This window comes from Haliotis rubra, unplaced genomic scaffold (genome assembly GCF_003918875.1).
Source record: "Haliotis rubra isolate DU_JTF1 unplaced genomic scaffold, ASM391887v1 Scf298, whole genome shotgun sequence".
Classification (NCBI taxonomy): domain Eukaryota; kingdom Metazoa; phylum Mollusca; class Gastropoda; order Lepetellida; family Haliotidae; genus Haliotis; species Haliotis rubra.
This window is the reverse complement of record NW_025766966.1, coordinates 1100471-1124166: the sequence shown is the minus strand read 5'-3', so window position 1 is coordinate 1124166 and position 23696 is coordinate 1100471. Positions and strand designations below refer to the sequence as shown.

The 23696-nt window shown below is 40.9% G+C and overlaps 1 protein-coding gene across 1 annotated transcript; it reads left to right on the top strand.

The window, feature by feature from the left end:
• The first annotated feature begins 6986 nt into the window (after positions 1–6986).
• Positions 6987–22763, top strand: LOC124282330 (endo-1,4-beta-xylanase 1-like). The gene is made up of 17 exons (XM_046718297.1): positions 6987–7419; positions 9377–9528; positions 13019–13115; positions 13410–13566; positions 13957–14002; positions 14144–14299; positions 15332–15387; positions 15526–15663; positions 16080–16251; positions 16587–16697; positions 17341–17556; positions 18232–18447; positions 20255–20479; positions 20900–20990; positions 21606–21734; positions 22267–22362; positions 22642–22763. Exons 3-17 carry the CDS (start codon positions 13055–13057, stop codon positions 22761–22763), a joined length of 1992 nt encoding a protein of 663 aa, XP_046574253.1. The 5' UTR covers positions 6987–7419; positions 9377–9528; positions 13019–13054.
• Positions 22764–23696: the final 933 nt, after the last annotated feature.

The following is a 23696-nucleotide window of genomic DNA, read 5'->3' as shown; positions in this document are numbered from 1 at the left end:
CCATATTTTGTTATTATATTTTGCATTATTATTATTATTTTGTTCAGAGTGAGATGAAAATGCAGCAGAGAGGGTTGAGGTGACCCTGGCACAGTCAGACTGGTAAGGCTTATTATCAGCTCAGGGCCCTTGCCCCTTCTACACGCAGCCCAGACAGCGAGTTGGACTTCTCCCAGGAAACGCTGTCTAGTCGAACCCACCAAGAACTTTGTAGACTCCCCAACACTGCAGCCTTCTGTATTACCCAGAGTGTCAGAAGGGCTGTGTTCCCGGTGGAGAACCCGGGCACTCTCCTGATCTCCTAAAAATGGGGAAACTGACGACTGTGTACTTGGGATGCAAGCGAGACATTTCAAAAGCGAGGTCCGCATATGTAGCATACTTTTCCCGAATCTTGCCAGTCACGATGCTGTTAGAAGGGACAGACAATTCAATAATATAAATAAATTCATTGGCTTTTTCAAAAAGGACAAGATCAGGTTTGTTGGCTGGAATATTTCTGAGGCCGCATATGGGCCTATTCCAAAGAAGTTTAAAGCTGTTTTTGCCATGACGCCCTGAACATGTTCAGGGTCGTACCATGGATGGATGGACCTGGGAGTCAAAGCCACAGGCATGGCGAAGACGATGGTAGAAGCAACGAGCCATGCCATCATGTCTTTTAACATATGCTGTTTGTGTCAAGTAAGGGCATCCACTCACTAGGTGTTGGACAGTCTCTGTAAATTCATTACATAATCGACATTTCATGCAAATACTTTCTTTAAGAATCACATTTAGACGATTGCGAATGGGAAGTGACTGGTTCTGGGCAGCCAAAAGGAAGCCCTCTGTTCCACATTTAAGACCAGCCAACGTCATCCAGGCAAAGGAGTCGGTTGGATTACTGTTCTGTTCCACACACCGCATATATACACGATGCAGTGGTTTTTCAGAAGGCTTCTCCACAAAGGACCGACTCTGGGCAGACTTGGTGAAGGACTTCACCTGGTTTACTCCATCGCTGTACTGTCCATCAATACATCGCCATCAACAAAATCTACCTCAAATTTAAGATTCTGTCCAACAACCTTGGCAAGCTTAAAATAGCTGTGGAATTCCTTGCTTTCATCACGAGCCCTGACATGCATCACCAGAGGATAATCCGATAAATAAATATGTGCAAAAGTACACAATAAAATTCTATCTTGAAGAGCCTTCACATTAATCAAACCCCACCCTCCAGAATTGACTGGCATATATAAACGATTAAGAGAGGACCGAGGGTGGTGGGCTCTGTTATCAGACATGATCCTTCTGGTCAGGCGGTCAAGACTCTGGATGTCTTGTTTTGTCCAATCAACTACTCTAAAGGAATAGGAAATGACTGGCACAGCAAAAGTATTGGTGGCTTTGACCTTGTTTCGAGCATTTTGCTCTGAGCTCCAGATTTTCTTTAAGCGAGTCTTATACTCGGCCCGAAGTTTGTCTTGAATCTAGGCATTCTGGAGTTTGTCTCGAACTTGCATTCCAAGATAGGTGTAGGCCTGATCTTCCTCCCCCTTATTATGTTGATTGTAAACAAAAAGACCAGACAATACTGTGCCATACGATGACATGTGTTTATGAATCACTATTGTCGTCACTGGGGTTTAGGCGTTAGTTAACCCTATTAACAGTCAGCTATTAGCATGGCCGTTCCACATTGTCTGGGGTGATGTCAGCTCAAGTTATACTCGCTTGGTCCGTCAGGGGCTGCTATGTCTAGGAGTGAGAGGTCGGACGACCGGGAATCCTAACTACAACATTGCATTCAAGTACTGGCACTCTGGCATACAATGAATAACTCAACACCGGGTTCTATGCTCACATAGGTTTACTCGATCCCCCTCTTCATTACAAGGTGACTTGGACTGGACAGGACAGGGCAAGCTCTTTACCAGATATGGAACTGATCGATCGCGATGCGAACGTTCTGCTGACTTTGCAACCCACACCACTTGCTAGCGCGGACGGTATCTTTTTAAGCTGTTCGAGCCTGCTCCGCCCTTGTCACATGCCCAGAGACAATCTTTCTGATTCGTTTAAAGTTACATCACTTCATGGTCTCATGTCGTACCGCGTGATCGGAAATTACTGTCCACTACTCATCGGTAATTCACCGTTAATTGCTACTTTTGAGTCTTTTGTGTTCTGTTACTGGCAGTTATTATGTTCTATAGCAATTGGTTTATTACCAAGCGGTGATAGCGTCAATTCTATCAAGAAATAACCGTAATTCTCAATAATGGATTTGTGATACTTTTCTTGTATAACAGACGCATTTTTTAACCTTATAACACTATGTAATAGCGCTGGTGCCAGGTGTCCGCGAAAGGGTGAGCGTTTACTGCCCCAACGGTGGCACCCGTCATAAACATATGCAAAGTTTAGTCAACCCGAAATAATTTGGGAACATATCGACAACATATTTGTCAAAATATCGGACATCATTTTTGTCTCTGATGTCTTCCACATGTCTACCATAAAACGTCTTTAAAGGTTTTACTGAGACCTTGAATGTTGTCACCTTGATCAAACAAATTCAGAGCATGAGTGGTATGACGCTCTTTGAACTCTTGGTAAAACTCTGCATACTCGATTGTACCTCAAAAGCTGGAGCTGTTGGGATATTGCTCAGCATGAAAGGAAAGTTGACTATTGGGAAGTTGAAATCAACCCCTTTGATCTTGTGGAGTATTTTTGTCTTTTTTTTGTCACCTTGAACCATGTTGCACTATGACAGATGTTTACAGAATGTATTGACAGTAATCAAAAGCATTCATTCTTGTCACCACACACACACTCTATAGACATTCACCGAAAACCTACATTGCACACGTCGTTCATCCTCCCTAGCCCCGCCGAGATGAAGCTATAATGAGAGGTGCTATAACCTGAAAATCGTTGTAAATACGTTTTAAACCAATGCCAAACCCACTAAAATCGGTAGTATATGATATTGTGTTATTTTTTTATCTATTCAAAATAAGAGGAAGAGGAATTCAGGTGTTAGCTTTCGTAAATATTTGCATAACGGTGCCAGGAAGTATTGCGTGAGCAAACACGACCGAGCTAAAAATAGTTTATACGAGTCGGTTTCAACAGACATTACACTGAGATATGGAGTCTAGAGGCTGATTCTCGACGGTTAGACAACCAAGGTACAGTGGAGCTCTGAAACGAGCAGGGCTGCAACGCTGCACTCAGCAACATTCCAGATATATGGCGGCGATCTGTAAATAAGTCTGGACCAGACAAACCAGTGATCAACAGATCCCGCTAGTCGCCTTTTACGACGAACATGGCTTGTTGAAGACCAATTCTAACCCGGATCTTGACGAGTAGCTCGACGTTTTGGATAGATCTGCTGGCTAACACAATTGTTCGCACAACCTTGTCTACTGTCCGTAAGGGCAGCGGAATTAAACTTTGAGAGAACTTTCTGTACCCTGACTGATGTGTGTGTGTGTGTGTGTGTGTGTGTGTGTGTGTGTGTGAGAGAGAGAGAGAGAGAGAGAGAGAGAGAGAGAGACAGACAGAGAGAGAGACAGAGATAGAGGGAGACAGAGACATTGAGAGAGAGAGAGACAGAGAGAGAGACAGAGAGAGAGAGAGAGACAGAGACAGAGAGAGAGACACACAGAGAGAGACAGACAAAGAGAGACAGAGAGAGACAGACAGAGAGACAGACAGAGAGAGAGACACACACACAGAGAGCATCAGCCGGTATAGATCGTTTTATACGACACGACAAAAGATATATTTTCATCCCTAATTCCTGTACACTGGTAGCAATTTATTGCTGGCACTATTACTTTTCCAACATTCGTTCATTACAAATTTGAAACATTTATTCATTCATTATACTTTTCAAACATATATTGGGATGTGGTGGAGTGACCTAGTGGTTAAAACTTTCACTTGTCACGCCGAAGACCAGGAATCGAGTCTGGTGCACCTCCGACATATTGCTGGATTATTGTTAAAGTCAATCAATCAATCAATCAATCCATCTCTACTTTCGTAAGTATGTCTTCAGTTGTTGTTCTTTCATTTTGCTTATCATATCATGTGTACGTGCCATAGTCAGTGTATAAACTGAGTGACATTTCCACTTAGGTCATGTACAACATGCCTGATATTTCACTTATTTTACAAATTGGCTGACAAATCGGTCCATGTATTTCAATTCATAATGCCAAACATTTTGATGTTTAATGGATTCACCTCGTGACTGAAATGATATGACAAAAAGAAAAAGAAAGTCAATACATGTATATATAAATTTATATATTGTCAGTTGTAATTTGCATTTGCATTCTGTTGGCGCTGTGATACATATATATTCACTGAACGTGTGTTTTCAACATAGACGTGAAACGTTGCTTTATGTTTCAGTGATAGTAGTGTGTTGATAATGAAGAAAGACGTTGACTGGCTTGCCTTCATATTGCATGTAATGGTAACACTTCAGTTTATCGCGATCGCACCAAATGTCCGCACGATTTTCCGCTGTCAAGCGACCTCTCTAAGAAGTCAAATACAAGATCGAAGCCTTATCTAAGACACGACACCGAGGACATTCTTCTCACAGCTGTGAGATTTACTGATAGCATTACCGAGACCTTGGGAATTGTACTGTAATCCTGATATAGCAACCTTTCAAAAAATGGCGATCTGTAATGAGGAAAAACACTGACTGGGCTGCCTCCCAGGTGCCTGTAAACACCTGTATAGTATAACACGATCGCACCATATGTCCAGTACCACATGTCATTATAAAACGAATGACCTCAGGTGATCTGTCAAATGGTCAAAAACTAGATCTGTCCACTTTGGGAGCAGTATACCGAACACGCACCTGCTATTGGGCGTGGCCCTGGAGTTAGGCAGGGAATCTGGCCGTTAGTGACTACTTCCAGCATTGCGTTTCGTCATCTGAAACATCTTTGCATGTTATACATTGTCACAAAACTGATAAAACATTTTTTTCTAAATATTTAATTATGAATATTCTGTCGCCTCTAATTGGAAGAGGGGCGGTGGGGTAGCCTAGTGGTTAAAGCGTTCGCTCGTCACGCCGAAGACCCGGGTTCGATTCCCCACATGGGTACAATGTGTGAAGCCCATTTCTGGTGTTCCCCGCCGTGATATTGCTGGAATATTGCTACCAGCGGCGTAAAACTGAACTCGCTCACTCACTTATTGGAAGACCAGGTTAAAACGCCGAGTTGCAGTTTTACCCAAATACATTCAGGGATATTTTGCTATAACACTTTTCGATCTGTTTGAGGGGGCGGTGGGGTAGCCTAATGGTCACGCTGAAGACCTGGGCTCGATTCCCGACATGGGTACGATGTGTGAAGCCCATTTCTGGTGTTCCCCGCCGCGATATTGCTGGAATATTGCTAAAAGCGGCGTCAAACCAAACTCACTCACTCACTTCAGGAACCAATGTTTCTTGTAAGAGGTGACTAACGGGATCCAGTGGTCATCCCCGCTGACTTGCTTGACACATGTACTTGAATCCCAGTTGTGTAAATCGATACCCATGCTGTTGATCACTGGATTGTCTGGTCCAGACTTGATTATTTACAGACCGCCTCGATATAGCTGGAATATTGCTGAGTGCAGCGTTAAATATCTATGTATCTATTTATATATCACCTTTAAGTATGTCTTTCAAATTTAATTAAAGAAATATGGACAGTTTTGCAAAACTGCTCCAAAAATAAATTATGTACATTTGTACATGTTGCTCAATCTGTCGTCAGCAGATGGCGTCCTGATACCAGCATACACATAACGTCGATGATCGACGCGGTTCCGCACGCCAAAGGGCAATAACTTCACTTAGTGAAGGCGAGGGCAAACTGCCACTAGGATAAGGTACTGGTTGTAACAGGCTTTCCTGGACGGTGTAGTATACATGTAGTCTGCATAGATGGCATCTGCATGCACGACGTCGTGCAATCCCATTGTTTACTACACGTCAAGTCAATCGTTGTCGTCAGATGAACGCCATCACTGGGATATTCTAATGTCACTCTTTCTGAGGGATTAAGGTCCATTCTCAATTTGCATGCATGATGGAAGGAATACACCATTATCCACATGACGTCGAAGCCAATACCCAGTTCTGTCTTTCTATCCGTAAGTGTATGTGTAAGTACGCGTCCGAGTAAATGTAATTCGCAAACAGAATCTGCCGGCCATGCGTGTGCGTGCGTGCGTGCGTGCGTGCGTGAGTTTATGACGCATTCATGTCTGCAGTTTTCTGGGAATGGGGTGGTGATGGTGGTGCAGCATCTACTCAGCAACTAACCAAGAAGTGTACCTGACATCATTAAAGACACGTCTTCACTGTCAGCCTGCATAGACTATTTGTAGATACACGGTATATCCCCGTTACCAATGTATACCTTGGCATTACAGCCATAAAAATAAAACTGTAATGAAGAAGACCCGCGCCAGGGTGAACTTTTAGAGGAGACGATGTTTGGGACAGTACTAGTGAGTTTCACCCTTTGTGTTTGCCACATTGTTACAGTTTAGAAATTGCTGTGATAAAAGGCTTGTCCCCTTTAAACCAGCAAAATATAACACAGACTAATATAATATTAAATTGTATATTGAATAAACAAGGTTACAATGAATGACAGTACAGATTTCTAATACAGTACTATTGCATCACAAATCTAAAATAATAACTCACCGAAGTATTGATATTCCCAGTAAAAACAGACGTACTGATTGAAGATTCTTGACAGCTGTTGAAAATTCAATGACATAATTTATACAAACATTTTTGCCTTTACCTGCTTATTTTGAAAGTGTTATTCGTTTGCGATTCCAATGCAGGAATGAACTGTATTTTATTTCTTATCATTCACGAAAACAACTCTGCTCCATTCGTGTCAGCCACTTTCCTTTTCTTCGGACGATTCTCGGGAACACGTGGCACATATGATGTGAAGCTGAGACTCTAGAGGTTCCGTGCACAGTGACCAAGATACTATGTTGCCATAAGCGGACCTGATGCAGAACACCCCTTACCTATACTACTTGTTGCCAATGCACGAAATGTTCATCAAATGTGTGAGTGACATTTTGAAGACGCCGCCCCCTGTTATTGGCGAATATATTCAACCTTATCTCAACTGACATACCAGAGTCTTCTTCACTCAGTTGTAAGATTGTCGATATACAGCTATGATTCTTTCACTATCTTGCTCTGCTGATAGTATTAATAACATCTGGGCATGGACTCGAGTTATTAAAAAACCCGGGATTTGAGAGTCTGGACCTTTCTGACAATTGGAGAGAATCTGGATGCAGACTCGACGTAACCACCGACGACGTCCATGGGGGAAGTCGTGCCCTGAAAGTTTCCGGCAGGTGGGTAGATCCCGTGGGAAGGGAGGTAACTGCTGCTCTGACGCGCGAATTACTGACAGCTACATTCAGACAGAACTTTACTGTTGTGTAAATGTATACTATGAAAAAAGAATTTAGGCAACTTAGTACATCCAAGAAGGGAAAAGTTTCTGGTAAATGAGGTTGACTGGATTTTACACGTTAATATAGTACGCAACAAGGACGGTGATGAGTTCCTCCGACAGTAAGGGACCGTTCATAATTTATGGCTAGGGGGGCTGATGATGATTTTAAGGGTGAGGGGTGTCACCCATTTTGTTCTGGGGAGCAAGGGGGGTCAGCAATTTTGTACACACGTACTAGGGGGGTCAGCAATTTTGTACATAATAATGTTTAAAATTATGCTCAGAAATTATCGGAAGGGGGGGGGTTCATTGATTTTGTACATGACATTCGGGGGGTCACTGATTTTGTACATAAATTTTAGGGGGGAGGGCATTCACATTGTACATGCTTCTCCATAAAAATCATCACCACAACCCCACCCCCACCCCCCTAGCCATAAATTATGAACGGCCCCTAACAACAGATATTTTAGGTTAACTGCAACTTCTTTTGCAATTCCCTGTTTTGACTTGTACCATACGTTCCCAAATTATTTCAGGTGAACAAATGACTAGACTTTCATATGTTTATGACGGATGTCACCGGTGGGGCAGGATACGCTCACCTTTTGGCGAACACCTGGTATCATCACTATTTCATAGTGATTCATAAACACATGCCCTGTCATTGTATTGCATGCTGACAATCACTGGATTGTCTGTTCAAGACTCGCTTTTTTTGTAAACAACATCGTACAGCTGTAATACTGCTGAAACAATATACACTCATGATATAGTCACAGTTGTACAAACGATTCCTTATGGTCGCTACTATACACTCATGATATAGTCACAATTGTACAAACGATTCCTTATGGTCACTACTATTGAGACAGTCGTGTTCTGTATCTTCGATCATAATTTGGACATTTATAACAAACACATGGCATGATGTAACCATAAGCTTCCAAGAACGTTCGAAAAATAGAATACAAACTGTTTGATTGGCGTTTTATAAATTAGCAAATAAATAATAAAAACATTATAGATAACTATACTCAGGATCTACCTGGTCTGTCTGAATTTGGTGGCAAAACAACGGCATGTGTCCAGTTTCCTACTCGATCGCCTTAATACTAGGCGGCGACATGTTGGTCTGTAAAAGTTGAAACCTGTTTGTACACAGCATTTACATATATATATTTATCTGTAAATGTCCCCAAATGTTACCCTTTTTCCGTTGTTCTTGTTGAAATACGAATCCGTTATATGATATGAACCAATAACAGATGAAAACGTTATACACACTTGCTTGTAACACAAAGCCTTACAATTTTTCTGAGAGGCTAATTTGCAGGGTTGTATTGCCAACAACTGCTTATCATAGGTCTGCTGTACTTTATCGGAGTTGAAAAGTTTAAGTATGGAAACTGACAGGTTGTGTACGGTAAATTATGTACACAAGGATATGTATATATACATGGAATATTCCATGGAAAGAATTGCACCAGTTTCATATGTCATTACCAAACACATGTATTTATCGACCACGAATTGCGACATTACAATTATATGATTTAAATGTCGTTTGTTGCATGTAAAAACAGCAGGTTGAATGAATATTGTAATTTATTACATGTCCCCAATAGAGTCCCTGGTCGAGATTTCTTCATTGCCAACTCGTCTAGGTCGTGTTATTCATAAAAGTTATCTTTTAAGTTGTCGAAAAAAAGGAATCATATTTAAGTGTAACATTACAATATTAATCATTCTTTTTTTTCTCAGAAAAACCTGGGATGCAGATCCTGGTGAGGTAATTCCTCTGACACCCGGTGGTCGCTTTCACAATATTATCCATTCTGTGTTTTACTCAGAAAAACCTGGGATGCAGGTCCTGGCCAGGTGATTCCTCTGACACCCGGTGGTCGCTATGCCTACAGGACCAGTATCAAACAGTTGAACGACCAGCCCGGCACCTTGTTCCAGACCATGAAGATGAACATTGCATACACCTGGTCTGATACTGGTGTGTACAGTAGTCAAACAGACAGTCAAACTTGTTTTGCGTTTTCACCTTGCTATACTCATCACGTGACGTACAAATGAAACAACCACGGTGACAATTACGTTTGACATATTTTGAGGTAAACATAGATAAGTAGAAACAAAAAAATCTAAACTTTCACAAAAAATCGTATTATTCTTTTTATAATTAACGCTTTTTCTACATGGATTACAGGAGGGGTTTAGATAAAAAAATGTTCAAATATTTAAGCAATGAACCCTGGTTGGGACTGGGACCAACAACATAGGCGACTTCAAGTATTCTTATAATTCTTATTTTGTTAGGATTCTTGCTGTCTTGTGTTATCTGGTGCTGATTTTAGAAATATACGTCAGTTTGGAATTTTCCGTCGCAGAAACGGATAACTGTACTTTGACGGTATATTTCTCCATGTTTTTCATGCAACTCATGCTGCACGTGCTGTTCACAAGGACCAGCCCTATAAAATGCACCCCCAAACCTGGTTGAAACAATCACATTACAACGTCAGCAGGATGCCGCGACTCACGACAGCTCAGAGGAACCAGGCGCTAGGAAGACTTGAAGCTGGCCACACTGCACAAGCCGTTGCCAATCACTTCCAGGTCAACGTTCGGGCCATCAACAGGCTGCAGCAACATTTCCGGGCCACCAACACCACAAATGATCTCCCCCCGTACTGGCAGACCAAGGGTGACCACAAGACGACAAGACCGCCATGTTGTGCGACAGCATGTACAGAATCCCTTCATGCAGGCATCTGAAACAGCACGCCAGACAGTGGGAACACACGGAAGACCAATCAGTACTGATACAGTACGCCGACGTCTTAACAACGTGAACCTCCATTGCCGTAGACCTTACCGTGGACCTATCCTCACCCCTCATATTCGGCGTGAACGTCTACAGTTTGCCCTACAACACCAAAACTGGCGATACAGGCAATGGAGAAATGTTCTGTTCACAGATGAGAGTCGGTACTGCGTATCAACTGCAGATGGCAGAACAAGAATATGGCGACGACGTGGCCAGCGTTACTCAGACCAATGTGTTATGGAAAGAGACTCATCGGAAGGTGCAAGCATCATGGTATGGGGTGGAATAGGCCTGAACCAGAGAGTGGGTCCTGTGGTGTTCCAGAACCTTGGTTCAGGGAGAGGAGGCGGCATCAAAGCGGTGCGCTACATCGACCAAGCTCTCAGACTCTACGTCATACCACATTTCGCACGTCACCAGAACAACATTTTCCAGCATGATAACGGGCCTAGAGCTACACGGGACTTCCTACAGCAGAACGGTGTCAACATTATGCAGTGGCCAGCCCTTAGTCCTGATTTAAACCCAATTGAACATCTTTGGGATGAAATTCAGAGAAGACTGAATAATGTCATACCAAGGCCGAACACAGCCGATTTATTGCGCCAGGCCTTCTTCAGAGTGTGGTTCCAGGTGCCAATGGCCTTCATCAATCGATTGTTGCACTCCATGCATAGACGCTGTGCTGCAGTTATTGCCGCTCGTGGTGGTCACACTAGATACTGAAGTCAAGAGTCTGAATGGACTGCAAACGTTCACGTGATGTCTTGAAATTGTGCTGAGTTATTCATTGATGTGTCAGGATATTGTACACAAAAAATGTTTTGATCCTCTTATTATGTCCATTTCTGAAATGATTTGATTACAGTGCCTATCTAATTTTGAATTCGTACTGACGGGGTTTTTTTTGCTGCTGAGTATGTTTAAACGCACCAAACATGATTCAGCTGTAATCTGTTTGTCTGTGTGACTTATCTCGGCTATTTATGGCCTGGAAATAAACCAAGGACACGATTATAAGAAATTGTAACGTTTTCTCAAACACGTTTATGTGTTTTTCTCTCAGACCTGAGGGCAGTGGCACCTCATCATCACCCAAATATGTGTAGTTTAATGCGTCTCAATTCGATTGATACCAGGCTACGTTATTTGCTAAAATACAAATAATACAACATTTCTAACAATTGTTGGAGAAATTAACTAGTATGAGACAAAATGTTCGTACTACAGAATTCGCAAACACCTGGTATCATCACTGAGAATGATTCTTAAAATAATCGAAATCGGATCATGGACTGTTTTCATGCATGGAAATGATTTTGTCGTTCATATTTACAGCATGTATGCGGCAAACGGATGAATTTGTAATCGGCTAATGTATTATGAAAGACATTATTGAATTTGGATCTGTATCGAAGGACAATCAAGACTGGTTATTCTCTAGTGACAAAAATAGGTCCGATTTTATTCCATATTTTGACTTGTACCATACGCTCTCGATTCCTTGTCAGGTGAACAATTTGCTAGCCTTTGCATGTACTTATGTCCAGTGGCACCACTGGGGCAGGATGCGCTCACCTTCTCGCGAACTCCCCGTGGCATCACTGTTTGATTAACACTTACTCTGTCATTGTAACTCAACCCGTGAAGGTCCGGGCTAACTTGGTTGACACATGTCATCGGTTCCCAATTGTGCAGATCGGTGCTCATGATGTTGATCACTGGATTGTCTGGTCCAGACACGTTTATTTCCAGACCGCCGCCATATAGCTGGAATATTGCTGAGAGCGGCGTAAAACTAAACTCACTCACTCATTGTATCTCATGCTGTTGAGCACTGGATTTTCTGGTCGAGACTCGATTATTTACAGATCGCCGTGATACATCTGTAATAATGCTGAGAGCGGCGTTAAACATTCAAACGCATGGTCCTAATTTGGTCGGGACTGTAAATCGACTTTGTTTTTAGCAGAGATTTCGTATGAATGTGGAAAGGGGTGTAGTTTTACTTGAAGTGGGTTGATGTTTTTGCTGGTTGAGTTTCATCTGAAGCTAAGTAGCATTTAATTTTTAATATCTATACTGCATTAAAACAACACACCACTGTGATGCAAGACGAATATATTTCTGGAACATAATTTGTGTGTGCTTATGCTCAGCAGAACTCCTGCACCTGTTTACATCAGACGCAATTCGAAAATAATGCTTTGATAGTTTTGACAAAAACGTTTGTATGAGTTTCAACAAATTCTGTATTTTCACTATCGTTACACTTGAGTTTCCATAGCTTGATTGTCTGGATTGTTCCAGGCCGCCGTTGCTTGTATGGCAGATGCTGCCAGAGGGGCAGGACATGCTCACTCTGTTTTTCAGTACACCTATAACATTCGGGGCGTTGGGGTAGCCCAGTGGTTTAAGCGTTTGCTCGTCACGCCAAAGACCCGGGTTCGATTCCCCACATGTGCACAGTGTGTGAATGCCCATTGCAGGTGTCCCCCGCCCTGATTTTGCTGGAATATTGCTAAAAGCGGCGTAAAAACCACACTCACTCTCTTATAAAATTCACAGTTAATGTGCTCTTTGCCTGAAATGGAATCTGTTTCAGGCGGATAATCAAGACCTGTTTAGAAAATTCAAAAAAATGTTCTGCTTACAGGCAAAACCGACTACTATCCCATTGGTCAGCATCCTTATGTCCGGTCCTCTAATGGGTGGTTTTCCCCTGAACGGAAATTTCACCGCTCCCCTTAGAAGTAAGTCAACAGTTCATGAGTTTATAACAACCACCATCCTTTCAGATCATAAATCTGTACTTCATTCAACAGGTGTGTGATGACTGTATCATTATGCAGGCTTCAATTTTAATACATAATTTGTGATTTCCTGAACCATAATGTATGGCACATAATGTTAGAAACGTATAGTGCCATTAGACATTTGAATATTGATGCTTTTCATCAAACAATCGTCGAAAACTTTTCGAAATAGACATGAATTACTAACAAGTATTAGACGGAATACTAATTTACAACCATCTTAACCAACAGACATGAGCAGGGCCTATATACATTTCCAAGGGCCAGTACCTGGCATTGACTTCCTCATCGACGACACGACACTGGTGGAAGTAGATGAGGATGTTAACTGGAAGGCGGAGGCGGATGCCAGGATCCAGAAGATTAGGAAAAACATCATACATGTCAAGTAAATTACCCTTACTTTAAAGAAAGAAATAATTCATTGACAACGCTATAACAACGACCCCATGCAGTGTTCCAACATCACGGGAAAGTATTCGTGTGGACCCCAAGTAGCCCATGCATGTAAGAGGCGGCTAACATGGGATGACGAGCGAACGCTTTAACCACTGGGCTATCCCACCGCCCCTCAGTGCAAAAGACTCTGCTTTCAGCAGATATTGCTTTAACTCCCCTGGTCAGGATTCGAGTACGCACACAGACTATCGTGATATAGTTGGAACATTGCTTAATGTGACGTCAACCACAATTCAATCACTCATGGCCAGAACAAGCAAGCCCTTTGACAATTTGCATATGAATTTCCATTTTCTAATATGACTGTCATTTGTTTCAGTGTTACCCGTTCATCTTCTTTCAACCCAGCTGATATTGAAATTAAGGTTTGACATACACAGATTATCAGTGCAAATGAATCTTGTATTTCTCATTTCACTTAATACGTACGATTTTACCTGTTTTCATCATTCAATCTTGTTGATCCTATCTTTTGCATAATTCATTGCATCCCATTTCGTCTACAGATAGATCTCAAGCGACACCTTTTTGGATTTGGATCTATGGTAAAAGAGGCTTGGATGACAAACGATGACTACAAAGGATATCAGAACTTTGTCTACAAGATGTTTAACTGGGTTACTGCTGCGTCTTTTAAATGGAAGTATAACAGAGGAACAAGGGTATGTACATCTGTCGCCGCAGTTGGATTCACACCGCGTCAACTTCACGTTTGAAGGGAATGTACTAGTGTATGTGCAGTATATGTTCTATAGTGGACTTTTTTATGGATGAATGTAATACATTTGATTAATACTGAGCTAAACCTAAAACCATGGGTTCATGGATTCTCTATATCTCTTCGGTTCTCATTTCTGGAGCCATTCCAGTCGTTATCAAAATCTTGAATTACCCGCCCTTGGTTTTCATATGCAGATTTGATTGCGCGATACTTCTGTTAACGTACCAATCAGAATGCATGTAACAGCCAGCCTTAATGTTGCGTTGGCAACATCAACAGCTACTGCATTATGATCGTGTTTGTGAGAAATTGAAATCAGACAGTGACGTAAAAGAAAGCCCTACAATTGTTTTTGATAGAATGATATCTTCATATCCATTCCAGCTGGCAGTGGCGTTGGTTTCTCGATAATACGAGTTACCTCCCCTACATTTTCCCTTTGCTTTATTTCTACGTTTGATAAAAAAGTTAATAAAACTCAAGGGCGGTTACTTTGAGATTGCGACAACTCCGGAAATGGATCGAGGGTTTACCGGAAATACAAGCCCTGGGAATATGGAGGATCGGGAGCATGCGGGTTAACGGTACTTCCTGTCTGACTTCACTCCAAGGACTGCTGGAAAATAGTAATCATCATAAATACTGTCAATACACGACAAACATAGGTATATTGATTATAATATGACATCATGTCGGAAAGGGATGTCGTGGGAATGCAGCTGCGTAAAATTAGGAATATGTTTTTCTGGTTTTTCACTTTTGCTTGACAACGGTACAAGAATCTGTATCGAAACGTCGCACTCACGAAATAAAGAAGTTGTTATCCATAAAAACGTGTTCCATAATGTTTTTCTGGGGTTTGCAGTTTTATGGGGTAAAAATTTAAAGGTTTGTACAACATTAGCTAAAGAACAAATACATTCTTTGTAAGAGTTAAGAGCAGTAAAGGTATACAAGTTACACTATGTTGTAGGACAAGCCAGACTACAAGTATGCTACTGATGGTGTGAAGGTGCTGAAACAACATGGGTATGTTGTCATCACTACTGCTATTAGATTTACACGTACGTGTGTTTCCATATAGTACATTGAGATGACTGGAGCGATTTACATTCAAGTTAACATATTAACTGAGTTATGTTTTTCTTTCCATTTGCGCGTTTTCAGTATGAAGGTAAGAGGTCACAACATGTTCTGGGGAGTACCAGGACACTCTCCAAGTTGGGTTGAAGCTTTGAACGGAACAATGCTAAAGGCTACCATTGAAAAACGGCTCAAGTATATGACTGGCATCACCAAAGGACAGTGAGTAGATATGTAATATCATAGTGTGGCTCAAATATAGTGGGCGAGTGTGTTAATGATAAACAAAAGGTAATTTGCTTTAACTCCTAATTAATACCTGGATCTTCTAAATTACCGTGCACAGTCAGTCATATCAGATTTCATACTGAAATGATTTTTTTTAATAATGCATACATTGTTGTCAAGAAAACGCGTACGTTTGATATGATACGAGATGATCTCAGATAATTTGCGTTATGTATGTATTACAATAAAATGTTAACATCTGGTTTAACATTGTTTAAGATATTCTAAAATTCCGTGGACCACCCACATGATTCCCACAACTATTGTTACACCAAGTGGAATCTGTTTCTAGGGGTAGTCAAGACGAGGTATTTTATCCAAAAATTCACACTGGCGTTCTCTATTTTCAGATTGAACCACTGGGACGTGAACAACGAACTTCTCCACGGTCAACTGTACGAGGAAAAGATAGGCGATCCTCACTACTCCGAGAAGATTTACGACATGGTCCACAAAGCCGATCCTTTTCCCACACTCTTTCTCAACGACTATGACGTCGTTGCCGTTGGAGGCGTTACTGACGTACGCTATTAATACTTTCCGAACTACATTACGAGATGGGTAATTCCATAACCATTGTGGAACCTTTCTTCACTGATCTTGAAATGAAGATTTAGTTTCCGTAGTTGTAGAAGCCGGTGGTGCAGTAGCAGAAGGGCTGGATAAGTTTCTTCATATTGTTTATATTGTCCTTTGTCGATATATTGCTTGGATATTACAACACGTCACACGATATGCAAAGCGATATTGACTCGTTAGTTGGTTGGTTGGTTCGTTCGTTTACTCACTCACTCACTTCATTTTCGCAGGCAACTCATTCATTCATTCATGTATACAACTATACTGTTTCTTTGCAGGCATATGTCCAGCAGGCTAAGGCTTTCAAAAACGCTAATGTTGGACTAGGCGGCATGGGTCTTCAGAGTCATTTTAAACCCTACACACGACCCGACCCAACGTTATTGAAAGTATGTTTTTGTCTTGAGCATTTTTAAAAATAGCTCTTCCTTTCAATTATATGAGAATCGAATTTCATTTCAGCACATTAATGAAAATATATACCAGTTAGTAGTCAAATATTGAGAAAGATAAGTTAACCTTTCAGATTACACCATTTAATATATTTTTCAAAATAATTAAATGGCATCACTCACAACCTCATGTTTTGTTAAATTTGCTTTCTGTTTCCAACTGTTGAGTAGGTTTTTAGGAACAGTTCTGAAATGATTGATTTTTAACAAACTTATTCTAACTATAGATACGTTGTTCTAAAACCAAATTTCACCTAAACATATTCAGTGATCTGCAGACGTTATCCCTGTTTCATCTGTTCTCGACCCGTGAAGATGCGGGTTAGAATTGATCTTCAGTAACCCTTGCTTGTTGTAAGATCCGACAAACGGGATCGGGTGGTCAGGCTCGCTGACTTGGTTGACACACGTCATCGTATCCCAATTGCGTAGATCGATGCTCATGATGTTGAGCACTGGATCACCACCGCCATATAACTGAAATATTGCTGTGTGCGGCGTAGAAATATACCCACTCACTCATCTGTTCTTGGTAAAACTTACCACCCAATGCATTAACATTAGCGACACAATGCTGCAGACCCGTCTGGACAAACTGGCAACTGTAGGACTGCCCCTGTGGATCACAGAGTTAGACCTGGTGCACCACGACGATACTGTCCGGGCGGACTGGTACGATATGGCTCTCAGGACCTACTTCAGCCACCCAGCAGTCGATGGCATCATATTCTGGGGGTTCTGGGATCATGACATGTCGAGTCCTCTTTCATCGCTCGTCAGTGGATACAACTACTTTGTAAGCGGGGTTTTTTTCATCACGAACGTGGTGATATTGTTATGGTTATTCATACTATTGGTCAAGAAGTTATATCTTTCACAATAATTCTAGGGTTCTGACGGTAGTGGTGGTGTTTAGAATAACTCGAGTACGTTAAAGACTTCAGTCCAGCAGTGGTGGAGATACCCCACGTAATGACTTCTCCGAAGTGTGCTGGACGAGCAACTATACAGTGTTTGGCTACAGTTTCAATTGTCTATTTGTTGCATAGTACACTTTGGGAGTCCAGTCGGCTTTTTAGATATTTGGCTCTATTTGAATCAGTAAATAATTCAACATGTGTCACGTTAAATTCTATTAAAATCGATGAAATTCGTTCAATTATTGTATGAAATATTTACTAAAAGCAGAGACGATTATACAATTCCGTCAAAATAACCAGCATGTGTTTGTGAAGCACCATCAAACAGCAATAATACCAGGTGTTCGCGAAATGGTGAGCATATTCTGTTTCACCGGAGACAGTTTTGGTGATTTAGCAAGCATGTGATATGATCCAATATGCAGTCACACCAGACTGTACCACGGTTTACGACGGTCCCGATCGTCACAACAAACTACCAATCGTTCAGACCCAAAGTGAACATATTTCAATACTGCACCGCCCTTCACTCTTGTTGATTATGATTGCAGTTGAACGCTGCTGGTCAACGGTACCTGGACCTTATCAAAAAGGAATGGTCAACCCACGTAGCTAGAAAACTCTCCGAGGGATCGTCCTTCACTGTGAATGGTTTCCATGGAGACTATGACATCGTTGTGAACTACAAGGGGAAGCCCATAATGTACCAGGAATTCCACCTTGGAAAACAGATGCAACGCTTAACCTGCTCATCAGTGGCGATGGACGTAAGAGAACAGGGTTCACTTTTATATTAACATTATATACACCAAAGAATTCTACTTAACATTGACTTGAACCATATCGCGGGGCAGTACGGCGGTGCTTCACGTAACACTATATTTCAGTGGGTATGGTTTTACGTACCATCATAAACGTGATTCACACATTGTAACCAGGGAATCAAATCCGGGTCTTCGGCGGGACGAGCCTACGTTTTAACCACTATGCTACCCATCGCCCCCTATATTTCGGGGACTCGGGAGAACAATGAACTGTTACACGTACTTCGTGTACAGAACTATTCAATAAGTACGTCGTGATGTAACAAGCAGACGTCTTTAAGGTAATGATCCGATCCTATTCATGAGCATTTATATGTCTTGATATATTTTGTTATTATAAAGCTGTCACGTTTAAACAAAATGGAGCTTTAGCACTTACGTCAACTTTTGCTTGGGATATAATAATGTGTGTTAATTTGTGTTCACAAGCACATCGCAACATTGTCATTGTCGGGAACAAATAATGAATATCTGCCCAAATCATGTAAATATCTACCAAATCAATATCGAAACTATCCTGCTTGCATGAATCCGCAGTGATCTCAAATACCCTGCAGCTGATGACAAGGAAGAAAGGCAATGAACAATTAAGCAGAGTAGATTGTTTTTTTGTCTTTTAAATTGATCAAATAATTTCTTGAAAAAGCGTGATTCGACCACGCACAGTCAATGTACATAGCATTTGAATAAGTTTATAAGGGATACCGGCCAAAAGCACCTCAGAACATATACCCCTTGGTACAAAAGCCCTTCGACCAAAAGCCACACTGGTCAAAACCCTCTCGCTTCATTTATTTCATAAAAGAATGAGCACTTCTCATGGCTCTTACATATTTTATACAGTATTTTAAGTAGGAAATAGTATTTTATATTTTATAAAGTATAATGAACTTTTCTCATTGCTCTTATATATTTTAAACATATTGTAAGTATTTTATTGCATCAATGTAATCATTTGCTAATGACATATTACTATATATATTACTGTGGTCATTATATTATGAAGCAATAAAAGTGTTCATGTCATTGATCATTTCTTGTCTTTAATCTTATTTTCCCATTAATACATAAAGTGAGGGGCTTTTGGTCATTTTTCGAGGGGCTTTTGTCCAGAGGGGCCTTTGTACCAAGGGGGCTTTTGACCTAGACTCATTTATAAGAGCAATCTATAAATGAATTGGAAGAAACAGTTTTTACTCAGTAGGTTTAGCTGTGTAAATACAAGTAGTTGATAGCAAATACAGAGGATACATCGACATGTTCAAGTTATTTGTAGATGATAATTAACATTGCCTATGTTGGTCATATAAAACGTTACCCTGACATCGAATTTATACATCTGGAATGAACCAAACCATTGGAAATATCTATCTTTTTATACAATTTTAAGTACCAAGCTATTGATATGTTCTGTCAAGATAGGCATTCTACCCTCTATGATAGCTCATTGTATGACTGTTACAGGACATTTAAACGTTTACTTCAGCCTGAAAATTATTTATATTTCATTCAAAAGATTTAAGAAATATTTCTATCAAATTTAGACTTGGTTTGTTAAATTTAATGGTAAATGAAGGCAGAAAAATGCCCATAGAACAGAAAAGGAGAATTTGTTTTGAATGTCAGTAATGTAAGACTACATAGACAGCTGAAGTGTACACCTATATTAACTCACTCACCCATATATTTGCGGACGTTTCACACTGTTGTTATTGCCCCCTAACACTGATCCCTCCACTGACCAGACCAGGTAACTCTTCCCACGACGGTTGATCCGTTTGTCCACATTACCCACCCTGTACAAGTGTCTCATAACAACGAGCATGTGATTGGTCACATGTCTTCTGGAGCCCACAACACCGACATCCAGTGTGCCACTCGCTGGTCGGGGTTCTCACAAGTCGGTGATGACAAGATGTCGTATGCTTTCTGTCAAGGGGATGAAGTTATGACAGGCTGCTCGAGTTATCATAAGGTATTTTTGTGATTAAATGTTCACTCGCAACACGAAATACATTTTTCACATCCAGATGTCGTAACAATCTTAGTATCTCCTCCTGCTTTAAAACGCAGCCGCAAGTTTGTGCAAAGTGGCTTTGTATTAAAAAATTCAATGTTCTTTATCTGCTTTTGTGATCCGACCATCAGACTGAGCAAAGCTCAATCTAACGTCATAGCTTTGAGTGGGTGGTCAGGTTCCTGTTAAGTTCTGGCATATGCGGTACTGTGATTTTCTTTTACTCATATGGGCCTCTCTCCGTCAGCATCAATTCAAAGAGACTGTTCCGCAACATTTAACACACGGCGACTCTACCCCAATAACATGGTCTAGTTAAACCTTTACACTTATTAAATCACTATTTGATCATTGAAACGGTTTTGTTTGTCTGTACAGAACGGGGAATGGTACCGTGATGGCGACCAGTTCCTGATGCACAATGGCCGGATGTCTTGTAAGGCTGTTAATGGCTTCAGATCAACGAGCGGTAGGTATATTTACATGTTTCATATCCATTTCAGTCCAAACATACTTTATCAACAATTTCAAGGAATATTCAGATGACACTGCGTTGTCAGAAAAGTGCGATAATGAAGTAAATGTAAACGAAACATGAGGGCTTCTATATCTATTGCACCAGAGATAATGTTTGTTTGTTTAACGCCGGATTCAGCAATATTCCTTCTAGATATATATCCAGCTGTAAATAATCGAGTCTGAACCAGACGAACCAGTGATTGAGCATCGATCTACGTAATTGGTCCAACATTAATATTCACGGGGTTAGCCCGCCCTGTTGTTCAGGATGCAATGACATCTCAAACATGTATCGCAACTTTGCACATTCGCGTGTTTTCAAAATAGTATGCTCTTTACACTCATCACCACTGTCGGTCATTAAGAGCACAACATATTACGTACATAGTTGATGTCAGCGTCAGCAAATAGGTGAACAATTTAAATGTGAACACCATTTTGTGCGCATACAACGGTTCAAGGAAGACAGATATTGAACTGATTCAAATTCTGATTGACTTATAAAGCGTCATCTTTCAACGTAAGTCACCGCTAACCTGTAAGTGATTCCTGAATATGTAACCAGGTCTGCAGGCAGTTGCCCGATGCTGCAAGACAAAGAACCTCAAGTGCACGTACAGAGGATCAGGACCATCTGCCAAGTCTGTGGATGCCAGAGTGGAAACAACCTGCCTGCACAATGAAGTAGCGACAGGTATATATAGGGTTCCTTCAGCCTGTACATGGAATTTGCCTTCAGAAACATGCCTGATAACAGCCAACAGCCTTTCACTTGACTGCCATGAAAAGTAATAGCGTGCTAACTGAAAAACATAAAGAAACAAATGGCTGTATCATTCAAGCAGAGTTTACCGTAGTATAGTTATTAAAGGTTGGCCAATTGTTAAAGAAACAAGATGTATGTGAAATTCACAATATATTTTGGAAAATCCAAACTTGGTAATATTATCGAAGTCTGAACCATATTTTTCCCATAAAGACAAACGCCCAAATTCCTAATGCAAATAGAAAACGTGAATCTTTCCCAAAAGAATGTGTCATCGAATTCAACATTTAATTGAAACTTATTGAAGTCATTTATGACATTTTCCTAAACAAGATCTCCACCCATTTTTCTTGTGTAGAGTCAAGAGTGTTAATTTGCACTATTACGCAAGATCATAGGGTCATTATGTCCAAATAACGATGTACTTCATACAACATCAAAGAGATTGGTTGTGTCCTAGGCTGTTCTGCGTGGACATGGGATTCAGAAATGTTTGGAGCCTTTCCATCACTGAACAACAAGGGATGCGTTGCCTCCAATGAAGGCACTACAGTAGGTTAGTAAAATGTTATTACATGTATCTAAAACTTTAATTTCAGAAATATATTCTAGTCCATTTGGACTGCATTCGGTTTTAGCAAATGCGTGTATTCAATTACTGAAGAGGATATATCGTCTTTTTTATATTCTAGTCCACTTGGACTGCATTCGGTTTAAACAAAATGCTTTTATTTTATGACAGGGAGAAGATATATCTTCTTTTAAGTTAGATCGATGTTGTGTAGTGTCTGGATACATGTATTTATTGTTTGTGATCATTTCCTCTACTCTTCAGGTTCACAGCCAGAATGGTGCACTGCTGTGAATGGTCAAGATAAGGTTGCTGGCGAAGAAAGGCGTATTGGCTGTGCTACTTGCTGTTCACTTGAAGCTCAGGGTGGACCTATCATCGGCTAGAGCTGGTGAACTTAATGGTCCAAAATGTGTATTCGTGTTTCTTTATACAAAAACAATATCTACCTCTGCCAATGTCGTGGTTTTATGTCTTTGATCATAGACTGTTCTGGGTTATAACATTGTGATAGAAAAAGTTAATTCATGGCATCAAAGAACTTAGCTTAGTAGCTCTTAGTTTGCCAGGTAATGTTCATATTGAAAGCATCAGTCAGTGAATGGGTGACAGTTTAAGGCAGCTGTAAACAGTGTTAGGCTAGAGGAACAACCGAATGCATGTCTCAGAAGTTTACTCCTTTGCTGACAAACAACAATTGTGATGAGATGACAACGGCACGTAACAGAAGGGAAGCCAGGAGTTATTTGGTGGTCGAATGATGTCTTTGAATGGCTTCACTAAGTAATTTCTGGCTTCCCTTCTTAAGTGCCCACCATTGTCATCTTATTACTGTTGTTGTTTCACGTGTACTGATGTAGCTACCTGCTTCCTGGTTTCTTCACCTGACGAAGGAGTAAGAATATACCCCGAAACGGCGTGTCCCTCGTCTTACAGAAGTTGACATCTATAAACTTTTACCAGTTCTATACTCAACAATGATCCAACCTCAGTATTTTCTATGGGTCTGGGCGTATTAATACCCGGCCAACTTTATGTACAAATCTCATCTACATTAAGAAAATGGCTTGTGAATCCGTAAGTTACCAGTTTAGTGGTGTCAACTCGGAAGCTTTCAAGTTACAAAACAATCTTACGCTGATGTACCCCAGCAGACTGTTGTGGTCTTGTTATTCACACAGCCAGGGTGGTGTTCCAGAAGTAAATAGACCCATGAGAATTTACTGTTCACATACTACCAGATAATACTTCGACTTTCTACCCTCGTGCACTAAAACCTCACTTGTATAATTAGCGCTCTACATCGCGAAAACTGTTGT